At 39.6% G+C, this 27969-nt stretch overlaps 1 protein-coding gene across 2 annotated transcripts in view; it reads left to right on the top strand.

Annotated features, from left to right (window-relative positions):
- The window catches only part of SMURF2 (SMAD specific E3 ubiquitin protein ligase 2), a 101469-nt gene that overhangs the window by 48329 nt on the left and 25171 nt on the right, over nt 1-27969 (top strand). For both annotated transcript variants that reach the window (XM_084748519.1, XM_084748518.1), the window contains 7 exons: nt 2363-2496; nt 6916-6981; nt 11906-11990; nt 14935-15018; nt 17078-17280; nt 20575-20659; nt 25706-25864. In XM_084748519.1, the coding sequence (XP_084604645.1) occupies nt 2363-2496; nt 6916-6981; nt 11906-11990; nt 14935-15018; nt 17078-17280; nt 20575-20659; nt 25706-25864 (816 nt within the window). The remainder of the gene's footprint in view (nt 1-2362; nt 2497-6915; nt 6982-11905; nt 11991-14934; nt 15019-17077; nt 17281-20574; nt 20660-25705; nt 25865-27969) is intronic.

Genomic DNA, 27969 nt, shown 5'->3' with positions numbered 1-27969 from the left:
AAAAAGAAAGAAAACATATCTTGAAAAAGTTACAGCCATACTTCATGGTAGGTTCAATTTGCCTTTTCCTGAAGACTAGAGCATCTTTTCATGTGCTTGATGACTTACTTTATAGTTAGTGTTAATTGGCTACCTGGCATGTTTTAAGGTGCAGTAGAGGGGAAGAGATCAGAGTAACACTTGGAATCATTTTGTCAAATCTTTCTCTTACCTTAGCTAGTCCTGTAAAGTATACAATGTAACAATTACATTTCAGCCATTATCTTGATTGCATATCTAATGTTGTATTCTACATAATATTGTGTTCACATATGGAGATATTCCTTATGTTATAACCTCTGAAATTTTTTTTATATAATTCTTATACTTGTTGAGGAAGTTAAGGTTCTATAATAGAATGAAATAGAGATTTCTATGTAAGTTTAAAGCTAGGTGCAGTGGTGTATGCCTGTAGTAGTAGCTATTCAGGAGGATTGTAAATTCTGAGCCCCTCTGGACAACAAAGCAAGCCCCTTTCTTAAAAACAACAACAGCAACAAAAAGTGTTTAGCTTACAAGTTTAAAAGAATTCATTTTTCTTCTAGCTATGTGTATTTAATAAGACAAGTTTTCCTTAAAATGAAAGCAGAGACTGCTTAAATGCAATTTCTAATGAGTTTTTGACCCTGAAATATGTTGGCAGAATGTTTTTGACTTATAAAACTTCAGTGTTTACAGTTATTTTTAATAATTCACAGTTATTTTCAGAAAGCCCATTCTTAGGAAATTATTATAGTTTAGAATTCAAATCTTTTTGTATCATAGTATGCCTAAAGATTATGCTGGTACATTGTACTAAATAGAGTTCCTTAGGCCAGTAGTAGGCTACTGAGGCCTCAAGAATCAATATTTCAGAATATTAAGAAACATTAATACTTTTGTAAAAGTGTATTTGCTTTGGGATATTACTTGTTACTATGTGATATAACAGGCAGTAGTTATGTACCAGTATATATCTGGTAGATACATTTGAAAATTGATGTAGCCATACTAAGTGATAGTCTAGAACATCTTATTTGTAAGCAATAGACTCAATACAAACTAGCTTTATTTTAGAGCCGCGTTTGATGGCCCACACCTGTAATTCACCACTCAGGAGGGAAAGGCAGGCAGGTTAAAGGCTAACCTGGTCTAAGCAAACAACAACAAAACAAAGGCTAGGCATGTAGCTTAGTTGATAGAGAGTACTTGCCAAGCATGCACGGAGCCCTGGGTTTGATGCCAGCACTACATAAAACTGGATGGGCTAACATGTCTGTATCACAGCACTGGAGGAGTAAAAGCAAGATTGGAAGGAAGTTCAAGCTTATCCTAGTCCACATAGAGAGTTCAAGGCCAACCTGGGATTCATAGGATCATGCCTCAAAGCAACAGTAACAACCAAAGCATAGAGAGAAAAATCTTAGTCTTTATAAAGTTGATGTATTGACTTGCATCACAGAAATTTCAGGGGTGATCATTTTTTTTAGACACAACTGGATCCAGGGCTCAAGTGAAATTTCCACATTCCTTGTTTTTGTTTTGTTGAATGACAGCATAAGATCAAGGTTGCTGGACCAAAAATTTGACCTCTTAGAATCACTGAAAGAAAGTTAGGTTCTACTCACATGATTATGTTATTAACAATGTTTTTGCATGACTCAATGCCATATTAATAATTGGCCATGATAGTGCAGGCATATGCACAGACAAGCACAGTAACGCTTTTCCCTGCTCTGCTTGTCTGCAGGCAGTGAAGTGAAATCTACAAGAGTCCTGCTCGCTCAAGGCCTGCATATAGGAAAGAAGCAGGGGAAAAGCGTTACAAACAACTTTTGTTCTGCAGCATTTAAAAATACAACAGGTAGGTCAGATTTTTGGTCTATCAGCCTTGACAGTGCCTCTTAAAGGTGAACTAAGTATCTGCGGTAATAATTAAAATGTCTAAAATGTGAATAAATAATTATTTTAAAAGCCTTAGTATTATGAAATAGTAGCTACTAATTTCTGTGGGGTTTTGTGTTTGTTTGTTTGTTTGTTTGGCTGTGCTTGCACATGCTAGGCGAGTGCTCTTTCTGCAGTTCATGACATTCCAAAACCTTAAAAGAGCTTTTTTTTTCCCCTTTCTTTTTTAAGTTTTTGCCCAACATGAGATTGGAAAAAAATGGATTATATTAAAATTATTTTAAATGTTTTTCAAATTTACGTGCAGTAAATTGAATTCAAAATAGTTTGCTTCTTTTAGCCATACTCTAAATATATAGGACTTTATGATATTTAAAAGTTAAACTTTATACTACTTTTAACTACCAAGCTATTCATGTAGCTGGTTTTTGTCTTTCAGATATATTGGAAAGTCTGATTCAGTTACGATCAGCGTGTGGAATCATAAGAAGATCCATAAGAAGCAAGGTGCTGGATTTCTTGGTTGTGTTCGTCTTCTTTCCAATGCCATCAACCGCCTCAAAGACACTGGCTGTGAGTAACTTCTTGATTAGGCAATATATATATGATACCTTTTATGCAGTAACCTCCCAGGAATATCTAAAACACTGATACAAATTCCTGGTATGTATTTATTTAATGGGCACAAAATTTTAAACATTTTGGGCTGACAAAATGGTTTGGTGTGTAAGCCAGCCTCCCAGGCTGATAGTGTTCTCTCCCTACCTCTCTCTTTCCATCTCTCTTCCCTCCTTCCTTTTCTCTCCCTTCTCTCTACTCTCCAACACACACTAAATAAACACCTAAGTGTAATTTTTGTTTGTTTGCATTTTTTTTTCCGAGACAGGGTTTCTCTGTGCAGTCCTAGACTTGCTTTGTGGACCAGGCTGGCCTCCAACTCACAGTGATCCGCTGCCTCTGCCTTCTGAGTGCTGGGATTAAAGGCGTGCACCACCACGCCTGGCTGTAATATTTTTTTAATTAAGCATTTTAAGAATGTGATACTAAAGGTGAGTCAGAGAGGATGCTTAGCTTCCAGTGAGTTTGTGGTATTCAGAAGTGATTGTCATTTGGGGCTTGTCTTGGACCAGATATAGGCAGCTCTTATCCCTAAAACAGAGAAAGATTATTATTAACTCCTTACATAAATAGAGTTAAATGCAAACACCCATGGTGGCACAAGGTACTGAAGTGAAGGATGCTTGAGTCCTGTCCTCTAGACTAGAAATTTGCACCATCTCTTTAATGCTCAGGAAGCATTGAGGAGGAGGGGTGGCATGAGGCACAGGATGGAAGGGGGGCTCCAAAATGCCATCTGCTAAGCACAGCATGGCCATAGCAACCATGAATTCACAGCAGCCTGTGTGCTGGCGCTGAAGGCAGAGAGGTCCAGCCCTCTAACCTTCAGCTGTAGAGGTGGAAGAGACTTTTGGCATACCACACAGTGCTGATCTGTTTGGTAAGGAACAGATCTTAGGAGAGAAGGAAGAATACTATCCAGTTGTGTAAACTGGTGAACCCAAGTTCTCATGGTTAGCTTCAAACTTGGAGTTACCAGACGCACTTGAAGACAGCTAAGCCAAACAAAACAACAAAGATGTGTAGGGAAGAGAGGAGGGAGAGGTGGTAGGGATGGGAAGGAAAAAGGAGAGGAGAGTGGCCAGAATACATGATTTACATGTATGAATGTGTAGAAGAACAAGATTACTAATGGGGGAGAGAGGATTGATACCAGGAAGGTCAGAAAGAAAGGTACCAGGTTTTTAGCACCCAGTTTTGGTGGGTTTTTGAAATGGAAATGAGGTTTTTGTTTTGTTTTTTGAGACAGGGTTTCTCTATGGTTATAGCCATGGCTGTCCTGGACTCACTTTGTAGACCAGGCTGGCCCCAAACTCATAGAGGTCTGCTTGCTTTTCTTTCTGCCTCCTGAGTGCTGGGATTAAAGGTGTGCACCACCACACTGGCTAGGGGGTTTTTATTGTAGATATGAGGGAGAGTACAATCAAAAGCATCTAGAAGAGTCCAGAGCAGGGAGAGAAGGTAGACTAAACATGTCCATCAGATTAAACCTGGCCATGAGAGGAGAAGGGGGTAATGGGCAAGAGTGGAGGACCACTAAGACAGGAAGACAAGAGAGGGAAGAGAGCACATGGCTTGACGGTTTTGTGGGTGGGTTGGTGTCCCCCCCCCCCCCCCCACCGGAAATCTTGCCTGGCTAGGGTGTAGCTACTTTAGTCTCCATGTCCCCCACTGCTAGGAGCCTCAGCTAGAGTCACCTTGTATCCTCCCAGGAGCGTACGCTGTCATAGGTCTCCAGCCTGTCTCAGAGATGCACCCTGCCCTTTGGTTTCCATTCTCTTTCCATGCCCTCTCAGCTCTTGTGCTTGCTCTCCCACATCTGATCCCTTTTCTTGCTCTTCTTACAACACCTAGTTCCCTCTCTTCATTCACTTCCAATGTCTGTTTTATTTCCCCTTTTGAGTTAAACTGAAGCATCCTCCCTTAGGCCTTCCTTGTTACTTAGCTGCTTTGGATCTGTGGATTGTAGCATGGTTATCCTGTACTATATGGCTAATAGCCACTTATAAGTGGGTATGTACCACTTTGTCTTTCTGGGTCTGGGTTATCTCATTACCCTGCCTACAAGATGTGCAGGGATAAAGATAGAGCAAAGATTGAGGGAATGACCAACCAAGGACTGGCCCAACTTGATACCCACCCCATGGGAGAGAGCCAACCCCTGACACTATTAAGGATACTTTGCCATGCTTGTAGACAGGAGCCTACCATAACTGTCCTTTGAGAAGCTCCAGCTAGCAGCGGATCGAAACAGATGCTGAGACCCGCAGCCAAACATTAGGCAGAGCTCAGGGAGTCTTGCGGAAGAGTGGGGAGAAGGATAGAGGGACCCAGAGGGGACAGTAACTCTACAAGAAGACCAACAGGGTCGACTAACCTAGGTCCATCGGAGCTTACAGAGACTGAAGCACCCACGAAAGAACATGCATAGACTGGTCCTAGGCCTTCTACACATATGTAGCTGATGGATAGCTTGTTCTTCATGTGGATCCCCTAGCAAACGGAGCGGAGGATGTCTCTGACATGGGCTCTGTTGCCTGCTTTTAGGTCACATTCCCCTAGCTGGGCTGCCGTGCCTGGCCTCAGTGGAAGAGGATGTGTGTAGTCCTGATGTGACTTGCTGTACAGGGTGGCTTTGTACCAGGGCAGGGTGGTGGAAGCGCGTTGCACCCCCTTTCTGAGGAGAAGGGAACAAGAGAAAGGGGGAAGAGGAGGGAGCCTGCTGTGATGGGGATGTAAAATGAATGAATGAACGACTGAATAAATAAATAAATAAATAAATAAATAAAAAGAGAGCACATGGCTGAAATAGTAGTGTTATATAGGAAGGAGAAGGTGGGGGAGGGGAGATATTTAGGGTAGAGGACAGGGTGTGAAGAGCTGAGAGGAGTCAGGGTGCCAGTGTAGATTCTGTGACAGGTATTTGCTATGCTGAGAGAGATTATGAAGGCCAGCATACACAGTTAGCCATTTGGACCTGACAGAGGTGTCTTTCCATTGGGACATAGTTAGAAATATGTTTTTTAAAGCAGATATGTCAGTTATTGTCATGAATGCCTGAGCTAATAAAGAAACACATGAATTTTATTTAAGGAAATTAGGAAACAAAACCATTTTAAGTTTATCTTTGAATGCTACATGGATTAAGAGGGTTTTTTTTCTTTTTTCTTTCTTTTTTTTTTTTTTTGTTTGGTTCTTTTTTTGTTGTTGTTTGTTTGTTTTTGTTTTGAGACAGGGTTTCTCTGTAGAGCCTTGGCTGTCCTGGAGTTACTTTGTAGACCAGGCTGGCCTCAAACTCACAGCGATCCGCCTGCCTCTGCCTCCCAAGTGCTGGGATTAAAGGTGTGCACCACCACGCCCAGCCTAAGAGATGATTTTAAGATGTTAATATGATGCTACAATGAGATGTATCAGTATTGGCCTATTATAAAAAAGGGAGATGACTGAGTTACAGGTTCTGAATCAGAGGCTGAGAAAATCTTAGCTCCTGGGTTGGCATGATAGTGAGCAATGGGAGAAAAATGTTGGATACAAATGTTAACAGTGCGCAGTTCACCAGGAAGACTTGAAATTTATGAAACATGCCAATGTGCTATAGGGACATTATTCCTTATAACTTTGGGGGCGGGCCAGTGTTGTATTGACTTTACAGATGAGGCATCTGAAAGAGCCGTCACCCTAAGTGATTACCTTAAGCCTAGAGCTTACAAGTTTTTTCTCTTTGGTTTTCTTCTCTCTCTCCTTTTTATGTTTTTTGTTTGTTTGTTTGTTTTGAGGCAGGGTTTCTCTGTGTAGCCCTGGCTGTCCTGGAACTTGCTGTGTAGATAAGGCTGGCATGTGCCGTACTGCCACTTGGCACTCCTTGGCTTGATACTTATTTTGTGTTCTTTTGGAATGGTTATATTTAATGATGATGATGATGATGATGATGATGATGATGATGATGATGATGGCATTATTCAGCACTTATGTACCAGGTACTATTCTGAGAGTTTTATATAATAATCTTGATTTAACCCTTGAAAAAGAATTAGGTGGGTTGTGTTATGTATGAGAAAGCCAGGGCTCAGGTATAAATTGCTTAGGATCAACAGGTACTGAGAGGTAACTCAGACTGAAGTGATCTGAAAGCTTTAGAGAGAACCGCCTGTCACCAGTATAGGGTACCAGTGCTTCATGGGTTTGGAATCTGGATTTGTCAAAGCTCATTGAGATGTTTAAACACTATATGCAGTTACAGAATTTTAAACATTTGTTTTATAATTAACATGATTTGAAAAATAGGTCTGATTTTCAGTGGTCTGTGAAAATTAAGTGTTATAGATTGTAGATGTTGGAATTTCTGATACTAGCTTTTTATTTTTATTTGAATAGATCAGAGGTTGGATTTATGCAAACTGGGGCCAAATGACAATGATACAGTTCGAGGGCAGATTGTAGGTAAGTGTGATATTTTAAAACTCTTGAATTTTAGCTTCATTCAAACTCCCATAGATCTAAATACTTTTTATTTTTTATTTTTTGTCTTTTTAAGACAGTCTCATGTAGCTCAGGCTGTCCTTGAATTGCTGTCTAGCCAAAGCTGACCTTAAACTTTTGATCCTCCTGTGTTTGTCTCCTGAGTGTAGGTTTTGTGAAGTGCTGTGAATCAAATCCAGCAAATCAAATATATGGTAGGCAAGTGCTCTACCAACTGAGCTCCATCCTCAGTCTGCTAAATACCTCCTGAATACCTTGTATTGATATGAATTAAATACGAGCTATGTAAGATGCTATGGTGAGTCCAGTGTACAATGTAACTAAACATATGTATAAATTGTATAATATATAATACAATATATATACATAAATATATATATATAAATTATAAAATGCAGGGATGAGGAGATGGCTCAGAGCACTTGCTGTGCAAGCATGAGGACAAAAACAAGCCCAGTATGGTGCCATGCATGCCTATGACTCTCGTGCTGAGAGGAGCTGAGACAGGAGGGTCTCTGGGCTGGAGAGATGGCTCAGCAGAGGTCCTGAGTTCAATTCCCAGCAATCACATGGTGACTCACAACCATCTGTAATGGAATCTGAATCCCTCTTTTGTTGTTCATGAAGACAGCACTCATATACATAAAATAAATAAATGAATCTTTAAAAAATATTTAAAAAAGAAACTTGAGCTCCATGGTCAGGAAAAGACTCTGTCTCTTAACCATTGAGCCATTTCTCTAATCAAGACTCGGTCTCAAGGAATAATGTGAAGAGAGCGAGGAAGGTACAGTGCCCTTCTTTGGTCTGCATGTGTGCATCCCCCGAAGCCCAACATACACAGAGACCACAGTAAATACAGATACACATTCTACACTAAATGTAATGTAATAAAGAAAAACAGCAGTACTTGTTATTGTAAAGAATTGTTGGCACTTTAGGAAGGAATTCTCTTAAGTATTCGAATGTAGTAGAGTACTGAGATAGATTTCGTGGATGTTACTAATTTTGTGAAAACAACTCTGAAACTCATTTTTAATAAGAATTGCTAACTGAGGGCTGGAGAGATGGCTCAGCCATTAAAGGCTAGCCTCACAACCAAAAATATAAGAATTGCTGACTGAAAAACATGACAATGAAATGAGCACTGATAGACTGGCATTAACTGGGGGAAAGGGAGAAACTATCACTCATGAGACATGAGTGGAAGTGGTCTGATAGACCAGCTTTAACTGCCTCAGGGAGTGCTTCAGTCTTAGAGTGATCAAGATGTGCTGTGTACTAGGACTCTGAGGCTTACAGCTTTGGGGCTTCTTAAATGAGAGGGATAAGTTGCTGTTTCCCCACTTGAGGTAGAGCAGGATTTAGACTAAAATAATCTTATTATGAATCTATCAGAAAAATATTAATTCCCAATATTTGAATACAAAGATGAAAACTGCCAAAGTAGCCACATAACAAAACACTGTGGCACTTATCCCTGGAAGTATCTGTAAAACAAGATTATTGATAATTTCTGTTTTTAAACTGAGAAAGGGGAAAATATCTCAAATATAAGTCCGTTCAAGCAAACCTGCATGTGATATGCCTGCTGATTTGGTATTCTATGTAATGCTTGCCAGTTAATGGTATGGGTAACAAAAATAGTTTCACTAGCTGCATTATAAAAATCATACGCTCCACACAGTGCCACATGCTTATAATCCCAGCATTTGGGAGGCTGAGGCAGACATGTCACAGATTTGAGGCCAGCTTGGACCAGAAGACTATTTCATACCACTTACCTCACATAGCAGACTTGACTTTGTCACATATTAAAAATGGAATTATTAGAATTCACTACATTCATAACTAATATTTTACTTTAATTTATGTGTGCATATTTAATATAAAGATCTTGCCGGGCGTGGTGGCGCACGCCTTTAGTCCCAGCACTCGGGAGGCAGAGGCAGGCGGATCGCTGTGAGTTCGAGGCCAGCCTGGTCTACAAAGCGAGTCCAGGACAGCCAAGGCTACACAGAGAAACCCTGTCTCAAAAAGACAAAAAAAAAAAAATAAATAAATAAATAAATAAATAAATAAATAAATAAAGATCTTGTGTGAACCTGGTTTTTATAATAGAACCATTAACAAGAGCGATGTAAATAAACTGTACTAAAAACTTTTGAAGTTACAGCATTCTAAAACATAGTATAATTTTATGGACTTATCTGGACTTAGACAACATATACACATATATGTACATGGAAAAGTTGAAACATATGATGTCTTTCTATGGCTTGTTTGTTCTGTAACCTAATTGGTCTTGCACTTACAGTGATGGGAGCTGCGTCAGCCTCCTGAGTGCTGGATTATAGGCATGAATTCCCATGTCTAGCTAAGATACTCTTTGGGAAAATGGGAAAAATGCACTAATAAACTAACTTTATTAGTTAGTTTTGATGATACGCATCTATTACTGCAGTGTTCAGGAAGAAGAGGGTAAAGGATCTCAAGTTGAAGGATAGTCTGGGCTGTGTACCAAGAATTTGTCTTCTGGGGCTGGAGAGATGGTTCAGCAGTTAAGGACACTTGTTGTTTTTTTCAGAGGAGACCCAAGTTTGGCTCCCGATACCCACATCAGGCAGCTTACAACCACCTATTACTCCAGTTCTAGAGAATTTGATGTCCTCTTCTGGCCTTTTTGGGCACTTGCACTCTCATGGTGTACATACATACACTATGGTCAGCACACATAAACATAAAATAATTCAATAACATTTAAAAAATCATATCATCAAGAAACCCTAAAAACCAAAATATATAATTAAATATGTAACCAACCCAAGCACAGTGCTACATACATGTGACCCTGTACTTGGGAGGTGGAAGTAGGAGGATTAGGTGCTCAGAGCTTTTTCAGCTACATAGTGAATTTGAGGCCAGCCTGAACTATATAAAGCCCTGTCTAAAAACATTCCAGTAGGTTGGTGGTGCCATACACCTTTAATCCCACTACTCAGGAGGCAGAAGCAGGCAGATCTGCTAGCTTGGTCTACAGAATGAGTTGTAGCACACCCAGAGCTACACAGGGAAACTATGTCTTAGGAGGTAATCAAAATACATACATACATACATACATACATACATACATACATACATACATACATACGCATGCACCCACACAAACAAGCAAGACCCAGCATTCTGGAAATTTCACTTATTTTTTCTCCTATTTGAAAACTAACCAACATAAGGATTTATTACTTTTTAATAAAATGTTTAAATTTATTGAGGAGTAGTATATTACTTTCTCTCCTTTAAGTTAAACTTAATATAAAGGAGATCTATCTTGAAATTATTTTTTTCCCCCAAAATTCTAGCCAGGTGTGGTGGCTCATGCATATAAACCCAATTTAAAGAGGATGAAGAAATAGAATTTCCATGAGTTTGAGGGCTAGGTGGGCACCATAGTGAGTTCAAGGCTACTCTTATCCATAATGAGACCGTGTGTGTCAAAGAATGAGTACCTTCTTGCAGATGACCCTCTGGGCTTGGTCTGAGCACCCACATAGTGACTCGTAGCCATCCATTAAGTTCCAGGGACCTTACCTCCTCTGATTAGGCCTTCAGTGGTGTACATACACACATGTAGGCAAAACACTTAGACACACAAAATAAATGTATCTTTTAAAATACCTAAAAATAGCACCCCCTTTCCAAATTTAAAGAGCAGGATTTTGAAAGAAGAATCTTTCATTGAAAGAAGAATCTTTGGATATCGTATTTTATATGGAAACTTAAGAATTTGGTAAAACATTAGGATATGGTCAAATTTGGCTGTATTTCTTCTATTTTGGGGGATGATGCCACAATAGAATTAAGGAATACTAGAATAAGGAAGAACTTGGAGCTGTCGTGTAACCTAACTTCCTCATTATGTAGCCTGCAATTTTGAGACCTTGCACTGATTTAGACGTTATGGTGCTGGCAGGTAGGTGGAGCCTGCTTTTCAGGCTGTGTGCCCTGTTTCCAGCTTCTCAGTAGTAATTTTACACTACATTTCATACTGACATGTTAAAACTTACATGATCCAAGGTTTGCCTCATTGCCAGGATCCAGTGTATTTTTTATAGCTGTTGAGATTTTCAAGAATGCAACTCAAATTCATGGGAATTTTAGACTTACTGTGTTTTCAGCCTTTCCTAATGTCTTGTCTCTTAAGTTTAGTGGGTGACTTTATATTGCCTCATTCTGACATTGGAAAAGGCACTAGACTGACTCTTTCCCCAAAAGCATTACAAAGTAGAGAAAACATTGACTTTTAATAGCACTTCTAGGGGCTAGAAAGATGGCTCAGTGGTTAAGAGCACCTTCCTGAGGTTCAGAGTTCAATTCCTGGCTACCACACGGTGGTTCACAACCATCTGTAATGGAATCTGAGTCCCTCTTCTGGTGTGCATGAAGACAGAACACTCATATACATAAAATAAATAAATAAGTCTTTAATATCACTTCTAAAGGAAAGTCTATGGGAAAAGAAGTTACAGATTTTAGTAGAAACCAAGGAATTCATTCTAAACTTGCTTACTTTTGTTTCTGCAGTAGTGGGAATTGAACCCAGAGCCTCATGCATGCTAGGCAAGAACACTGTCACTGAACTACACCTTCAGCTCAATCATTGTAAAGTATTCAAATAATCTACATTTTATGTTACTTGTTTTTCTGAGACAAGGGCTTCTTTATATGTCCAAGTTGACCTCTAACTTGCTATGTGCCAGGCTAATGTCAGACTTCCAGCAATCCTTCTGAGCTGCGAGTACAGATAAGCACTACCACTGGGTGTTTAGCTTGACAGAGCTAGAAAGCACTGTCATAGTCTTAATAATGTTCTTGTTTTTAATAGTAAGTCTTCAGTCCAGAGACCGAATAGGCACTGGAGGACAAGTTGTGGACTGCAGTCGTTTGTTTGATAATGATTTACCAGATGGGTAAGTGAACATCACCAGTCATTAGGGAAATGCAGCAGTTTAAGCTAGTAATCGGGGACTTAGTGTTTGTGATGTACTTTAGGAATGTCTATGGTCAGTTCCAGAAAACAGATTTTTCCTCTGCTTGGAAAATTAGAAGAACATGCCACAAGTGATGTTTAATTTCATTTTGAAAAGTTTTGAAAAGGAAATTTCTCATCAGATATTACTCTTCTATAAATTTATTTAAAGAAAAAAGTCTTTTCCTTAATTATCTAAAACAGGGCATACACAAGTACTAAGTTTGAATATTGCTTTATTTTTAGAGGTTAGGAAAAGAGAATTGAGTAATAGTAATTGTAAGATTGTGACATTTAGTGAAGTATATTTGTGAATAACTTTGCCAAGCAGTTCACATGTATGATGTCATTTACTTCTTGTGGCAGTAAAGGCAGTGTATAGTGATCACCAGTGTTCTAGACCTCTGCTAATTGATGTTATGAACTTAATTTATCTAACTTTTGTTAACTTTAACAAGATGATTGATAGGAGTCCATATGCCATGAATTGGTGCAAGGGTTAGATAAACTCATCCACATAAGCCATCTTGCACGCCTTTAATCCCAGCACTTGGGAGGCTGGTGGATCTCTTGAATTTGAGGCCACCTGGGTCTACTTAGAGAATTCCAGAACAGCCAGGGCTATCTGGTGAGACCCTGTCTTGAAAACAAAACAAAACAAAACAAAACTAAAGACAAAACCAAAAAACAAGTACTTAATAATTAGCTACTTTTTTCCTGTTATTACTATTGTTGTTCTCATTTTACAACAAAGATAATGGAGACCAATGTAAATCATTTGCCTAAGGCTGTGTAGGAAGTAGGGGAGCTGCATCTTATGTAAGTCTTAATTCCCAAGCTCATGAATTTTATCAGTATTGTCCACTTTTTATACTAAGTCTGATACTTTACTGATTTTTTTTTAATTTTAAAATCTTTTTAGTAAACGTCAATGAGTTATAACTTAAAATAAGTTGTGCCCACTTACAGTAGATGTAGTTAATTGGTTAACTTTTAGCTCAAATTATTAGTTTAAATTTTTATTACATTTATTTGTGTGAATTTTTATGTGTATTGAGCTAAGGTGCATATGTGGAGGTCAGAAGACAACTTTTGTGGGTTGGTTCTCTCTTCTTACCATATGGATCCTCAGACTCAAATACAAGTTATTGCTTATTGCTTGACAGCAAGTACCTTATCCATTCAGCCATCTTGGTAGCCTTATTTTGACAAAAAATATACAAGTTCTGGTGTTCTGGTGTTAAAAATTCCTAAAATTATGCTAGGCATAGTGACCCATTCTAGTAAATCTTAGTGATTTGGATGTTGAGGTTGGAGGATCTGGAGTTTAAGGTCAGCTTGGAGTGCATAGTGAGATCCACAGTGTTGTGAGTTATATAGTGAGACACTATTTCAAAAACAGAAGCATCATGTTAGGGGCTGGAGAGATACCCACCAGTTAAAAGAGCTTGTCCTTCTTACAGAGGCTGTAATTGAGCTCCAAGGACAAGCATTGGGTGGCTCACAACCATCTGTGACTCTAGTTCCAGGACATCCAACATCCTCATCTTGCCTCCTTGCATATGTAAACACACATGAACATACACAGGCACAGATGCCCACAGGTACACAAAAATACATCTTAAAAACAAATCAATTGATGCTGCAGAGATGGGTCAGTGACTAAGAACATGTGCTCCAGGTGATCTGGTGCCCTCTTCTGGTCTTTTGTGGCACTGCGCAGAAATAAAAATAAAATAAATCATTAAATCAATTGAAAAATTAATATAAGGTTGGTATAGATGGTTTAGGTGCTTGCCGCCTAGCCTGACAATGTGAACTTCACTTCAGACCCACATGGTGGAAGAGGAAAGAACAATTCCGTAAGTTGCTGTCTGACCTGCATATTGTGCTATGGCATGTGCACCCTCACACATGTTCAGGTAAATATGCACATACAATAGTAAATGTACACATCTTAAACTGACAAAAATAAATTGATAGATTGTTTTAGCTTCTAAAGTGTTTTAAATTATGTGGAGATGTGTATGTCTGTGCATGTGCTTGTGTACCCATTGGAGCTGGACTTACACGGATAGTTGTTCAGCCACCTGATGCTGGGAACTGAACTTGGGCCCTCTGGAAGAGCAGCAAGTACCCTTAACCACCGAGCCTTTTCTCCAGCCCTTTCTTTTAGCTTCTTGATGTAAGTTTGTTACTTCTTTTTTGAAAATGAGGAAGTTTCTGTTTTTCACAGGAAGTTAAGGATGAAAGATATACCAATATAAGACTTAACTACTTGCTGATTATTATACTATAATTGGCTTAGACTTTGAAAAGCTTTTTTTATGGTAAAATTTAATTTTTTAAAAAAATTATGAGGCTGGTCTACAAAGTGAGTCTAGGACAGCCAAGGCTACACAGAGAAACCTTGTCTTGAAAAACCAAAAACCAAAACCAAAACCAAAACCAAACAAAAAAAATTATAAGGGAATTAAATTTTTTTTTTTTTTTTTACTAATTAGATGCCAGTCCTTCATTATTTGCTTAATTGCTGTAGGATTTGATAAATTTTTTGGTTAGTGTCTTCAGTTCAGGCACTTACCACAAAATTCTTGGAAAATTATTGTCAATTTAAGTGTTATTAAAGATTTTTAACAGTTCTCAGTTTGGCTGATAGAAAAATATGACCTCAGCAAAAAAAAAGCTCAGAGTTCTGTAACCACTATTGTGCAGGTCTCATGAAGCTGAAAAAATAGCAGCTCTTTATGAACTGATCTTGGAGGCTGTCTCCCGTGGTTTGTGATAAAGAGCTTTTCTGGCTCAGTGGTTGCACAGGAAACATTCCAAGTCTCATGTCTGGCTAGCACCTATTAATGCCTTATTTCTCAATGTTTTTATTGCAGTTGGGAAGAAAGGCGGACTGCTTCTGGAAGAATCCAGTATCTAAATCATATAACAAGAACTACACAGTGGGAACGCCCAACACGGTAAAATCATACACGTATTTTTTATGAGCTGTACTATCCCTTCCTGGATTTCTGTCTGTTATCTCTCACCTTTCTTTGATTTCCCCATTGCTTTATACTAATATAAACCATTAGGTCTTAGAGGTAGCACTATTATTATTTTTAAATACTTAAATTTTATTTTATAATGTAATTACAATGGCTATATTTGAATTACAATAACTTCTTTTAGTTTTTGAACCAATGTCTTTTCACGTAGCCTTGGCTGTCTGGGAACTTCACTATGTGTAGACCAGGCTGGCTGCAAACTCATAGAAATCCTCCTGCCTCTGCCTCCTGGGTGCTAAGATTAAAGGCATGAGCCACCACAACCCACATAACAGCATAAACGATTTATACTTACGTCAGTGTTTAAGTGAAACTAGCTTTCTAACTAATCTGTAATTCCCTTAGTGATTGTTAGATTCAAAATGAGCTTTTGGGGTCTGGAGAGTCTTCCAGAAGACTTAGATACAATTCCCAGCCACCTACATGGTGGCTCATGATCGTCTGTATCCCCAGTTTTAGAGACTCTGAAGTCCTCTTCCAGCTTTCATGAGCACCAGGCACTCAATGTGATACACACGTGCAGGCAAAATACACACACACATAAAGTAATTTAAAAAGAGAGCTCTTAGTGTGGGTGTGGTGGCTTCTACCTCTAATTCCATTGCCCAGGAGGCTGAAGCAAGAGAATTGCTATGGAGTGCAGGCCAGCCTTGGTTCCTGTGAGACCCTGCCTCAGGAAAAGGAAATGGATCCTTGGGCTGGAGATACAGTTCAGTGGTAGAGAACATGTCTAGCCTGTGTGATATCCTAGGTTTCCTACCTAGTGCTAACAAAACCAGAACAAAACCAGTGAAAATGGACTCTTCATTAAATTCCTTGATGAGACAAACTAGCTTCTTTATTTGATATTATTTATTAAGCTACTACTATTCCTTATATGTTAATGACAGAATGACAGGGCTGTTTATAAATAAACCACCTAAACTTCCCTCCTTCCAGCAATATTTTAGGGGACAATGAACAGAAACCCATATGCAAATAAGAAAATACTAGAGATAACTAATTGCTGTGCTGGGGAACTAAGGCAGTGCACAGTTCTTCCTGACTTAATGATTGGAATTCCCTGTCCAGTGAAGTTGAAAATACCACTAAGTCAAAAACTTATGTTTAACATGTATACTTTATCACATGTAGCTAACAGTGAGGTGTGCTGTAGAGTAGCTGTTGCTTTCCTCCTGGTGAGTAGGTGACAGCTGCTGTTGCTGTTACCCAGTAGTTAGTTTGAAGGTCTCCATACCATTTGCATCACTCACTAGCCCAGGAAAAAATAGAAAATTTCAAGCGGATTTTTGACTGACTGCTGGTGGCTCTTAATGACAGGTGGACCTGTATGTAGTGGCTCATACCTACAACCCTGATCTCAGGAGGCTGAGGCAAGTGGATTGCAGAGATCACGGCCAGCCTGTACTAGAGAATGAGATCTTGTCCCCCAAAACAAAATGAAATTTTAAGTTGTATCATTATAAATTGGGAACTATTTGCTTTCAAGTTGTAGGGTGAGTGCTTTACACTAGAAGATCTTCCAGAAGGTGGTGCTTAAGCATAAACTGTGTTTTGAGTGACAAAGAGCCATCCCTAGCAAGAGTTACTGTTTCCAAGGCCTAATGGTCAGATGATTTGGACAAATTAAGGAGTGGAGGCACACCTGCTTGCCTGCAGGCGTGGGGGAAGGAGAGTGATGGAAGGCCGTGTCCAAGTCCTTGTGCTTAGTGACCAGTAGCAGCAAGTAGTAGTGACCAACAAAGTATGTTACGGATATTTTTAAAAAGTAATTGTAGTAGTACTTGAGTTTCTTTGGTCCATAAGGAATTTAAGCTTGCCCTTACAAAGGTTCTTAAATTCATCGTGTTTATTTTAGTCATTTCATTTTCTTGCCTGATTTACTATATTGTTACTATAGTGTATGTGTTGTCTAGAAAACTATTTTTGCTGTCTAAATTGGTAACCATTTTCTCTTGTTACTTTTCAATAGACCGGCGTCAGAATATTCTAGTCCTGGCAGACCTCTTAGCTGCTTTGTGGATGAGAATACTCCAATTACTGGAACAAATGGTGCAACATGTGGACAGTCTTCAGACCCCAGGCTAGCGGAGAGACGAGTCAGGTCCCAGAGACACAGGAATTACATGAGCAGGACACACTTACACACTCCTCCAGACCTGCCAGAAGGCTATGGTACGATAACTGCAGACACTCACCTTGCTTTAAGAAAGTGAGATAACCTGGCGTGGTGAGCACGCCTTTAATCCCAGCACTCGGGAAGCAGAGGCAGATGCATCTTGGTGAGTTCGAGGCCAGCCTGGTCTGCACAGTGAGTCCAGGACAGCCAGGGCTATGCTATTACACAGAGAAACCCTGTCTCGGAAAACCAAAAAAAGAAAGTCAGAGAACCAGCTTTTTTAATTTTTTGAGACAAGATTTCTCTTTTTAGCCCTGTCTGTCCTGGAACTTACTCTGTAGACCAGGGTGACCTCAAAACTCACAGAGATCCACCTGCATCTAGCTGTCCCAAGAGCTGGGATTAAAGGCGTGAGCCACCACTGCTTGGCCAGAGAACTAACCTTTAAAAGTTGCTGTGTTGAGATAGGGCCCAGAGGTCTCAAACTCACAGTGTATCCAGAGTGCCCTTGAATTCCTGATAGTCCTCTGTCCACTCCGTACACAGTGGTGTTATATGTATACCACCACACTGTGCTTTAGAATATTGACACCTGAAAGTGTTTTGGCTTTTTTCGAGACAGGCTCTCTCTGTGTAGCCTTGGCTGTTCTGGGCTCTCTTTGTAGACCAGGCTGGCCTCTAACTCACAGCAATCCACCTGCCTCTGCTGGGATTAAAGACGTGCTCCACCATGCCTGGCTCTGAAAGTTAATAAGGTCTGGGGATGCTAGCATGCTCAAGGCCCTCTGTTCATCTGAGTGTATGTGTGGAATGGTCACAGAAGACACATACTACACTGGATATAGAGATATGAGAGGTGTGGGGAGGAAAAGAGAAAGAGAACGAGTGAGTTACTACTCAGGGTTTAGGGATTCTGGGTGAAAAATAAATATAGCCTCCAATTTTAACAGTCTGTAATGGCTAGAAGGTCATCTGACCAACAGTTTGACCATAGCTAGCCGTTTATGAACCTTAGCTTTTATGCTTATTTATAATAAAATGTGATAAATACTAATCAGAATTATTGTAGAAACTGATGGAATAAAATGAGACTACTTTGCAAGCTGACACTATTATAAAGGTATGGCAGTATTATTGTACAGGCTACCTTAACTTAGACCTTTAGCCTGACTTTTGGGGCAGATACTGACTTTCTGTTCCACCTAACCAACACTGTTAGATATAGGCTGATGATGACACCTAATGACCAATATTGGGAACTACGTTTTCTAAGTTATTTTATTTTTACTATAGAATTTTAATAAAAACTATTTTACAAATGAATGATTATAATTTTATCTTAAAATAAAATTTAGCCTCGTATTTTGAAAACAATTTTTCCATCTAACCGCCATGTCCCACAGTTGTCTTGCCATGCAGTGAGCAATTCTAGAATGGGAAACAGACTGGCTTTGCTGTTTTACCAATCATATTATTTAACCTCTGAAAACCTACGTGTTTTGTTTGCTTTGTTTTTTGGTGTGTTTGTTTGTTTGTTTTTTGAGATAGGGTCTCTCTGTTAGCCTTGGGTGTCCTGGACTCACTTTGTAGACCAGGCTGGCCTCGAACTCACAGTAATCCACCTGCCTCTGCCTCCTGAGTGCTGGGATTAAAGGGGTGTGCCACCACGCCCAGATAAAACGTACGTTTTATCTTCTGTAAAATGAGAGGAATAATAGTAACTATGTAGGTTTGTTGCAAGAAATAAATGAGACATAAGTCCCAGTGAAGTATCTAAATTGTGTCTGGCATAAAAAGCAAGGTAGGAAAATGTGTCTGTTGTTACTAACACTTGGAGATAATTCCCATGGAGGTTATCAGCTAGGTTATGTGGAGTAAAGGTGAATTATATTTTTACAATGTGCGTGATTTGAGTTGAGATGTTCCTTGTAAGAATAAAGCAGGGGAATACTGAAGCTGCCAGGCTGAAGTTTCTGTGGGTGCTGTCAGCTTTGGGTTTTCCTTGGTGTTTGGGATTGAATACAGGCAAATACGATCAGTGAACTTTCTTCTGGTCCTTGGAATTGTCCTTGAGGTTGAAGTTGTTCATTGACTTCCTGATCTATAGCTATTGTGTGCTCTGATACAATCGGTAGCTTTAGTGCCTTACGCATTGACGCTTATCACTATATTTCATTAAAATGAGTTTCTGTGCAAAAGACGACAATTAAAGCATAACACTTGAAGAAATTCTCTTACAGATTCTTTTTACTTTGGTTTCTCTACTCCCAGGCTTTGAAGGCACACTTTTTTCCTCCTTTTCCGACCATGCACTCCTCTTTCTGTGTGCTTTTGAAAATCAGTTTTGGTTTAATTTGGTTTTTCCAGACAGTGTTTCTCTGTATAAAAAGCCCTGGCTCTCCTGGACTCCCTTTGTAGACTAGGTTGGCCTTGAACTCACAGAGATCCTTCTGCCTCTGCCTCCTGTGCTGAGATTAAAGGTGTGCACCATCACACCAGGCCTTTAATCCCTTTAATCCATGTTATGACTATGTGATGTGCTTTGTTTATATTAGGGTTTCTATTTTATACTCAAGATGGCCTAGAGTTTTGATAGGTAGCCCAGGCTAGACTTGGACTTACCTTACTGCTTCTGCTTCCTGCATGCTGAGAGATTGCAAGTTTGTGACACTTTGCTTGCAGCCCAGGAAGAATTTTTATATATGTCTTTTAAGAAAAGAGAAATCAAGCCGGCAATGGTGGCGCACGCCTTTGATCCCAGCACTCGGGAGGCAGAGGCTGGCAGGTCGCTGTGAGTTTGAGGCCAGCCTGGTCTACAAAGTGAGTCCAGGACAGCCAAGGAGAGAGAGAGGGGGGGAGAGAGAGAGGGAGGGAGGGAGGGAGAGAGGGACAGACACACACAGGTGTGTGTCACAAATTTGGGTATAAAATTGCCATAGTAAAATTCATCAGTCTAAAAGTCTTGAAAATCTAAAATGCTCTGTTGAAATGTTTTTATGGTAGTCAGCCTCTTCCTCTGAGTTGTCTGCTTGCTCTTGGGGTACTGGCTATACCGGATGAGCAGAGATCAAACAAATGATTTGTTTTGAGACAGTTCTCACTATGTGGACCAGCCTGGCTTCAAACCATAGAAATCTGCTTGCCTCTTCCTCGTGGGTGTTGGGATCCACCATGCCTGTCTGAACAAATATTTGTGAAGCGTTTTTTTTTTTGGGGGGGGGTTGTTGTTGTTTATAAAAAAAAATTGCCAAATTGGGAGATTTTTGTTCTATTAGAATATCATTAATTTAATGGTGTTTGATTGAATATGAAAAGCTGAGTATGGTTTTATTATTTTCTTTATTTTACAGAGCAGAGAACAACGCAGCAAGGCCAGGTATATTTCTTACATACTCAGACTGGTGTGAGCACGTGGCATGATCCACGAGTGCCTCGGTAAGAGCATATCTTAAATAGTCTTGGTTTGGTTTTGCTTTTGCTTTTTGAGCCTGGGTCTTACTATATAGCTCTGACTGGTATGGACTGGCTATGTAGACCACATTGGCTTTGAACTCACAAAAATCCACTTTTCTATGTCTCCCAAGTGCTGGGATTAAAGGTATGAGTTACCAACCATGAAGATCCATTTCACCCAGGATTTCCTGATTAAAAAATAGTAATTTCTAAAAACAGTTTCCTAAAAGTTTGCTTCTTCCTGATAGTGTTTGATCTTGATACTTAGTAGAAAGTCTAGCTGCTGTCTGTAGTCTCACCCCAGTTTCCTGGTAGTCTAAGACTCCCTGATAAAAAATCCTGAGCACCCCTGATAAAAAAAATCAGGGCAAAATACATGTCTTTAGGAGTTTGAAAAGTAATTTCAGGAAAAACATGGAAACATACCCTTAAAAAAAGCAGAAGGGGCAAAAGTAGTAGACACTATACGTCATTGCCCATGGTGTAGTCTTAGCACCTGAAAGGCTGAGACCCATCCTACCCAGTGATTTGTTACAATTTTTAGTACATTTATGTTTCAAATACTGAAGTTTTCAGACATTACTTATTTTGAGTTGTTTTCCAGTGATCCACATACAAAGTACCAAGTAGTCTAGCTGAAGCTGCAAAAAGGCTTGAATTCTAATTGGAATCAACTCTGTGGTACACATACACATTTACATAATGAAGAGTTTTATATGCAAAATACCAGTCTGATCCAAAAAACAAGCCAGGCCATTTGTGGGAGATCAAGAGATCTTTCTTCTTAAAGCTTATGTCCAAACCTCTGTTATGTAGTTGAATCAAAAACATATGGGCCTGCCTAATCTAGGGCTGCTTTGAAACTGTGCCTTAGAAACAAAATGACTATAATAAAAATATTTTACTTTGTTTAGAATTAGAATCTTTTGAGGGTGACAACCCAGAAAATGTACTATTATTCATCAAGTTTGCTGTTTCTATGTCTCCACAATGGTAGTTTTCTCCCTCTCTCCCTCTGTCTCCCCCCGCCTCCTCCCCACTCCCTTCCTCTCCTTCCCCTCCTTCTCCCCCCTCAATAAAATGAATCATTTTGTTTGTTTGCTTGCTTTTCTTTTTGTTTTTCAAGACAGGGTTTCTCTGTGTAGCCCTGGCTGTTCTAAACTCACTTTGTAGACCAGGCTAGTCTAGAACTCACAGAGATCCACCTGCCTCTGCCTCCCAAGTGCTGGGATTAAAGGTGTGAGCCATCATCACCTGAAAAAATGAATAATTTTTAAAAAGTCATATTAGGATATAGAAACCTAAGGACCTGAAGTTTAGAACTCAGTGTTTTGTTAAATTGAGCTCAATCTCTGGTCGTGGTGGTGCATCGCTTTAATCCTAGCATTGGGGATCTCTGAGTTCAAGGCCAGCCTGGTCTACAAAACAAGTCCAGTACAGCCAAGGCTACACAGAGAGACCCTGAAGATTGCACAATCACCTTCCCACATAAAATGATAAAATGTAAACAAAAATCAGGCATGGTAGGGTATGCCTTTAATCCCAGCTCTCAGGAAGCAGATCCAGATATCTGTAAGTTCTCGCCTATCCTGGTCTACATGGCAAGTTTTAGTCAGCCAGAGCTACATAATACATGAGACCCAGTTTAAAAAAAGAAAGAAAGAAAGAAGAAAAGAAAAGAAAAACAAAAAAGGTTTATGTTGAAGGCCCAGCAGAGTTATGATGTACATATACAATCCCAGCACTCGGGAAGCAGAACCAGGAAAATCACAGGCTTCAGGCCAGCCTTAGGATACATTGTGAGAGTCTGTCCTAAACCAAGAACAGGAAAAATTTTATGTGGAGTAATGCTATCTATATGTGAATAAGACTTTGAATTAGGGAGCTGGAGAGATGGCTTAGAGGTTAAGAGCATCGTCTGCTCTTCTGAAGGTCCCGAGTTCAATTCCCATCAACCACATGGTGGCTCACAACCACCTGTAATGAGATCCGGTGCCTTCTTGTGGTGGGCAGGCACATGTGTGGGCAGAATACTGTATAAATAATAAATAAATCTTAAAAAAAAAAAAAGACTTTGAATTAATAATGCCCTGGTTTTTGTTTTGTTTGTTTTGTTTCTTTGTCTCTATGCCCCAGTTATCTTTGAAGGTTGTATTTTGTCTTTGTTTTGGAGCATCTTTTAGCAAATGTGTCTTTTGTATGGGAAGTTATATTCCTCTAAAATATCATCACTCAGTCGTGCTCGGTGGCGCACGCCTGTAATCCCAGCACTCAGGAAGCAGAGGCAGGCGGATCTCTGTAAGTTCTAGGCCAGTCTGGTCTAGACAGTGTGTCCAGGACAGTCAGGGCTACACTGAGAAACCCTGTCTCAAAAAACCAAAACAAAAAGCAACAACAAAAGAGTTTGTCTGTATAGTATATCCAGCTTAACTCTTTAAAGATGCTAAAGACGCCCATAGTACCCCAGTAGCTAGTGATTTAGAAGCCCTGTATGGTCATGGTTGGCATTCCTCTTTAATTCCTGTAATTCATTCTATTACATACTGACTGAAGTCTTTTTTTTTTTTTTTTTTTTTTGAGACAGGGTCTCTCTGTGTAGCCTTGGCTGTCCTAGACTCACTTTGTAGACCAGGCTGGCCTTGAACTCACAGAAATCCGCCTGCCTCTGCCTCCCCAGTGCTGGGTTGACTGAGGTCTTGAAATGCAGACTTGTTTGTTTTTTTTTAAGCTGTCTAACTTCATCAGCAGAGAATTATTTGTCCTTTGGTTTTTGCAATTGTTTCCCACTTCTACAAGTTTGATCTAAAGCCAGGCAGCAGTGGTGAATGCCTTTAATTTCTGGAGGCAGAGACAGGCAGCTGTGAATTTGGGGCCAGCCTGGTCTACAGGGAGAGTTCCAGGACAGCCAAGGCTACACAGAGAAACCCTGTCTTGAAAAACCAGAAAAAAATTTGATCTAAGAAAATCTGCCTGTTGCTCTTACATAATCTTTCTTCAATAGCTCAGTTTTGCAAATGTGTGCTTTTACTTAATTATTATTTTTTACATTTCTTTTAAATCTGTACTGCTGGGGTTCAAACCAGGACTTCTACATGCAAAACAAGCACTCTACTGTTTAGCTTTCTCTCCTGTTTTTACAGCATTTTTATGCCACATAGTTGATAATTATTTTTAATTTTGTGTGTATAGATTTTTTTTCCTGTGTGTTTATCTGTGCACCACATGCATGCCTGGTACCCATGGAGGCCAGAAGAAGAAATTGGACCTCCTAGGACTGGCATTACAATGGCTGTGAGCCACCATGTAGATAGGAGTGAAACCCAGGCCTGTTGGGAGAGCAGCCAGTGCCCTTAAGCTAAGCCATCTCTCCAGCCTCTGTTTAAACATCACACCTTATGGTCTCTATAGTTGGAGATCTAATTCTATGGCTTACTGTTTGCACCTGCTGTTACTGGTGCTCACTTCTAAAGTTTTCATTGATTTCAGCCTGTGAGGTTCTTACTTAAATGTGATGTGGTGGTGTGGTGTGGTGTGGTTTTTTGTTTGTTTGTTTGTTTGTTTTTGAGGAAGGATTTCAGTATGTAGCTCTGGCTGGCCTAGAACACACAAATTCACCTGCTTCTGCTGAGATTAAAGGTGTGTGTGTGTGTCGTTTGTCTTGCTTGCTTTCTTAGACGACACAATCTTGGTATATTCCCTAGGCTGGCTTGACCTTGTGCCCTTCCCACTTCCTCAGCCTCTGGCTGCTGGAGTTACTATTGTATGCCACCATGCCTGATAGATTACTTGATATTTATTGGTTGGCATTCTCTCGACCTAAGATGGGAATTTTGGAAGTTTTTCTAGTATTGCTTCTCCCCTTTGAGCTCTCAGCTTGAGAAATTCTAGCTCTCCTGTGCCCACCTTGGTGCTGACTTATACCTTCCAGCTGCTATTCAGGTCTAGCACCAAGTCAGTGTTTTGTTGTTGCTGTGACTTTGAGGGTTCTAAGGACTGCCTTGCCTCTTATGTGGTGTTCTATAAGCTCTAGTTGTTCTGCAGCAGAGGAGTCTCTGGGATCATTTTAAGCAGAAGGCAGAATTAATGTTTGAAGAAATCCCTGAGAGCTGGAAAATGGCCTCAGTGGATACTGAGCATCTTCACATGCAGCTACCAGCATCTTGACCACTCTGGGGTGGTCTCTCTTGATGGGAGGTGTTGACCTAGCAGAACGATACTGTTGCTGATCTGTGAACAGCCAGAAGGACAAGGAAGGACAAGGTTGGGGAGGGCTTAGAGGTTCCATGCTTGTGGGCATAGCACCCCACCAGCCACCTCAGTGTGTTCAGCTATGGTGTTCTTTATGGTCCTATACATCCTTATGATGTATGATACAGTAATAATGGCTCTTGTCTCTTAAAAGTACTTAAGCTTTTCTTTGTTGTTGCAGTTAAGACTTAAAACATTCTTAAGTATCCTTTCCAGATTTGTCTTCATGAAGTTTATAGATTTTAAAATTCAAAACAGTATAGTTATTTTGTTTTTAAAAAAATACACTGTAATTATTTCCAGGATCAGGACTTTAGTAATGTTTTCAGTTTTGCTTTATTGGAGAGCTTACAAATACTCATGGCATCCATAATTGTTTACACTGACTTTATCATGTAGTAAAGAAAGAAAATATTAAGGAAAACTTCCTTATATCATTGATGCTTATAAAACAATGCTTTCTGTCAAACAAATATTGAAGTATAGTTTATATTGGCAAGTAGTACGATTGCTCTGTATGAATTTAAAATGTGTATTACATTAAAGCCTAGGAACTTAGTAAAATCCAGACTTATGTGATAAATTCTGAGCCATTTAGGGATTGGGTGTTGGATGTGCAAGTTTCAGAAACCATTGGGAATTAAAGATTCCAGCTGAGCATCTCAGGTTTCTGAAACAATACATTTTCTCAGACTTGATTGAATTGCTCTGTGTCACATACACTTGCTTGGCTCAGCAGGCTCAGCAATGAGGTATTTCTCTTGTATATTTGTTTTTCAGGGATCTTAGCAACATCAATTGTGAAGAACTGGGTCCTTTGCCTCCTGGATGGGAGATCCGAAATACTGCAACAGGAAGAGTTTATTTCGTTGACCATAACAACAGAACGACACAATTTACAGATCCTCGGCTCTCTGCTAACTTGCACTTAGTTTTAAAGTAAGTTCTGAAGCAGTACGTGTGAAAATACTAGTCTAAACTTGAGGACATATATGTGCTTTTTACAATAAGTGTGAAAATATCTGCTCTCTTAAATTCATGATTTTGTTTTGTTTTGTTTTGTTTTGTTTTGTTTTTAAATGATGAGCTCTCAAGGGATCGTCCAGGATGGCCTTGAAATATTGGAATAGCCTGCTTCAGTGTTGGGACTATAGACTTGAGCCACTATGCTTGACTATAATTTATTTTTACTGATGAGAGTATATGAAAGAGAATGAGAGATTTTACTCTGAAATAAAACATATCTTACTTTCACTCTACTTAAACAGGAATCAGTACTAAAATGTCAGGAAGAAGTATGCATGAGAAGTGCTCAACCACGAATGCTGTTTACAGAGGCCTTAGCTTGACCAGATGCTGAGGCTGAGCAGCCTGGGTTGCCATCCTGTCACTTACAGCTGATAATAGTGATTGACAGATGTCTCAGTAGACCTTGCTAGCTGGGAAGTGTTGTTCTTTGTTCCTTGCATGTAGTAACAGTTTCTTCCTGCTAGAGAAACCATTTCTGTAGATGAGGGAACAAGCAGAGGTTGACTTCCTTTCTGTAAGTTTCCCGACATGAAGGGTTTATTCTAGATTCAGACCTGTCAGTCCTTTGGTCTCTGTTGGTGTCTATGCTACATGTTTTGTTGTTTGTTTGTACCATATTTGCATCCTTTGCTTTTCTCTCTCTCTGTTTTACCCTAACCTCATTACTTACTGACATTGCCTTCTGAGGAAGCAAGAAAGAAGGAAAAGAAATGGGAGCTTCAGCAGCAGTAAAGTAGCAGTGTGTCTTTGTCACCAATTCTGGTAAAGACACTTGGGTAGTAGTATAGCAACTAGCCATGGCTGGTTTGTCTTAGAATCTCGAGAACAAGGTTCTTTATATCTACAGAGAAACTTACTTTAGTGTCTCTAAATAAATATTACCTGCTCTGCTTTCTTCATTCATTAGTGTATACAATAACTACTTACTATGTTAAATGTTAGAATAAAATAAAACTAAGTAATAATGGTCAAGATGACCTTTGGAAATATTCTTGCTTCGTCAATCTTTTCAGTAGATTCAATAGGGTAAATGTAAATGGGAGCTGGCTACCACATGTTTAGAATAATACAAAAAAAGTTAACACGTGTGTCTTTGTTGCTTCTTTGAATATTTATAATTACCCTGTCAGACTCATGTTAATAGACCTTTTTAATTGTGGCTAGATGGTAAAACCTTAGTTATAAATGAAATTCACAAGTATTTGTAAACATTTGAAAAAATGACAGGAAGGCCAGGCATGATGGCGCACGCCTTTAATCCCAGCACTCAGGAGGCAGAGGCAGGCTGTTTGCTGTGAGTTCGAGACCAGCCTGGTCTACAAAGTGAGTCTAGGACAGCCAAAACTACACACAAACCCTGTTTTGGAGGAAAAAAAGAAAAAGGAAAAATGATAGGCTGTTAATCTGTACATTAAGATCTACAGCCTAAATAGCAAAAATAGTACAGTGTGCAGTCTATTCTTTGATTAACAGTGCTCTGGCGCCCTAGCATCAAAGCATCACAAAATTTTTGGGGGGGCTCTGAAATGGGTCATTGGGTAAAAGTGCTTGCCTGAGATCGCTCGCTCTCTGAAACTCACATGGCAGAAGGAGAGAATCAACTCCCACAGGTTGTCTTCTGACCTCCCCACGGACATGATGGCACAGCCATTCCCTAAATAAATTAATGTAATAAAGTATTTTTATTTTCAACTTTAATATGTAAGGGCAGCTTTTCCTGAGTAGTAAAGTCCTTTCAGACTTTTACTAACACTTTGGTGGGTCCTTGGTACTACTGACTTTGTTTACCCATCTGTTCATCCTCCCTGGCCTTGCCTTTTTTATGGAATACCCTAGTAAAGGGTCTAAAACGTTTTGATTTTGTCTTCTGAACATCCTGATCTTTCCCATGTGGTTCTGTGTGGTGTGCTGTGCATCTATATTTTAAAAACTATATTTTTAAAAAAACTTTCAGTAGCTTAAAAAGACAAAAATTGCAAATGTGATGATATTTTTTGTTTTGGGGAGTTTTGTTT

The sequence above is a fragment of the Acomys minous genome (assembly GCF_964271855.1).
Source record: "Acomys minous genome assembly, chromosome: 12".
In the NCBI taxonomy this organism is placed as follows: domain Eukaryota; kingdom Metazoa; phylum Chordata; class Mammalia; order Rodentia; family Muridae; genus Acomys; species Acomys minous.
The sequence above is the reverse complement of the archived record's forward strand: the minus strand, read 5'-3'. Positions and strand labels throughout refer to the sequence as shown.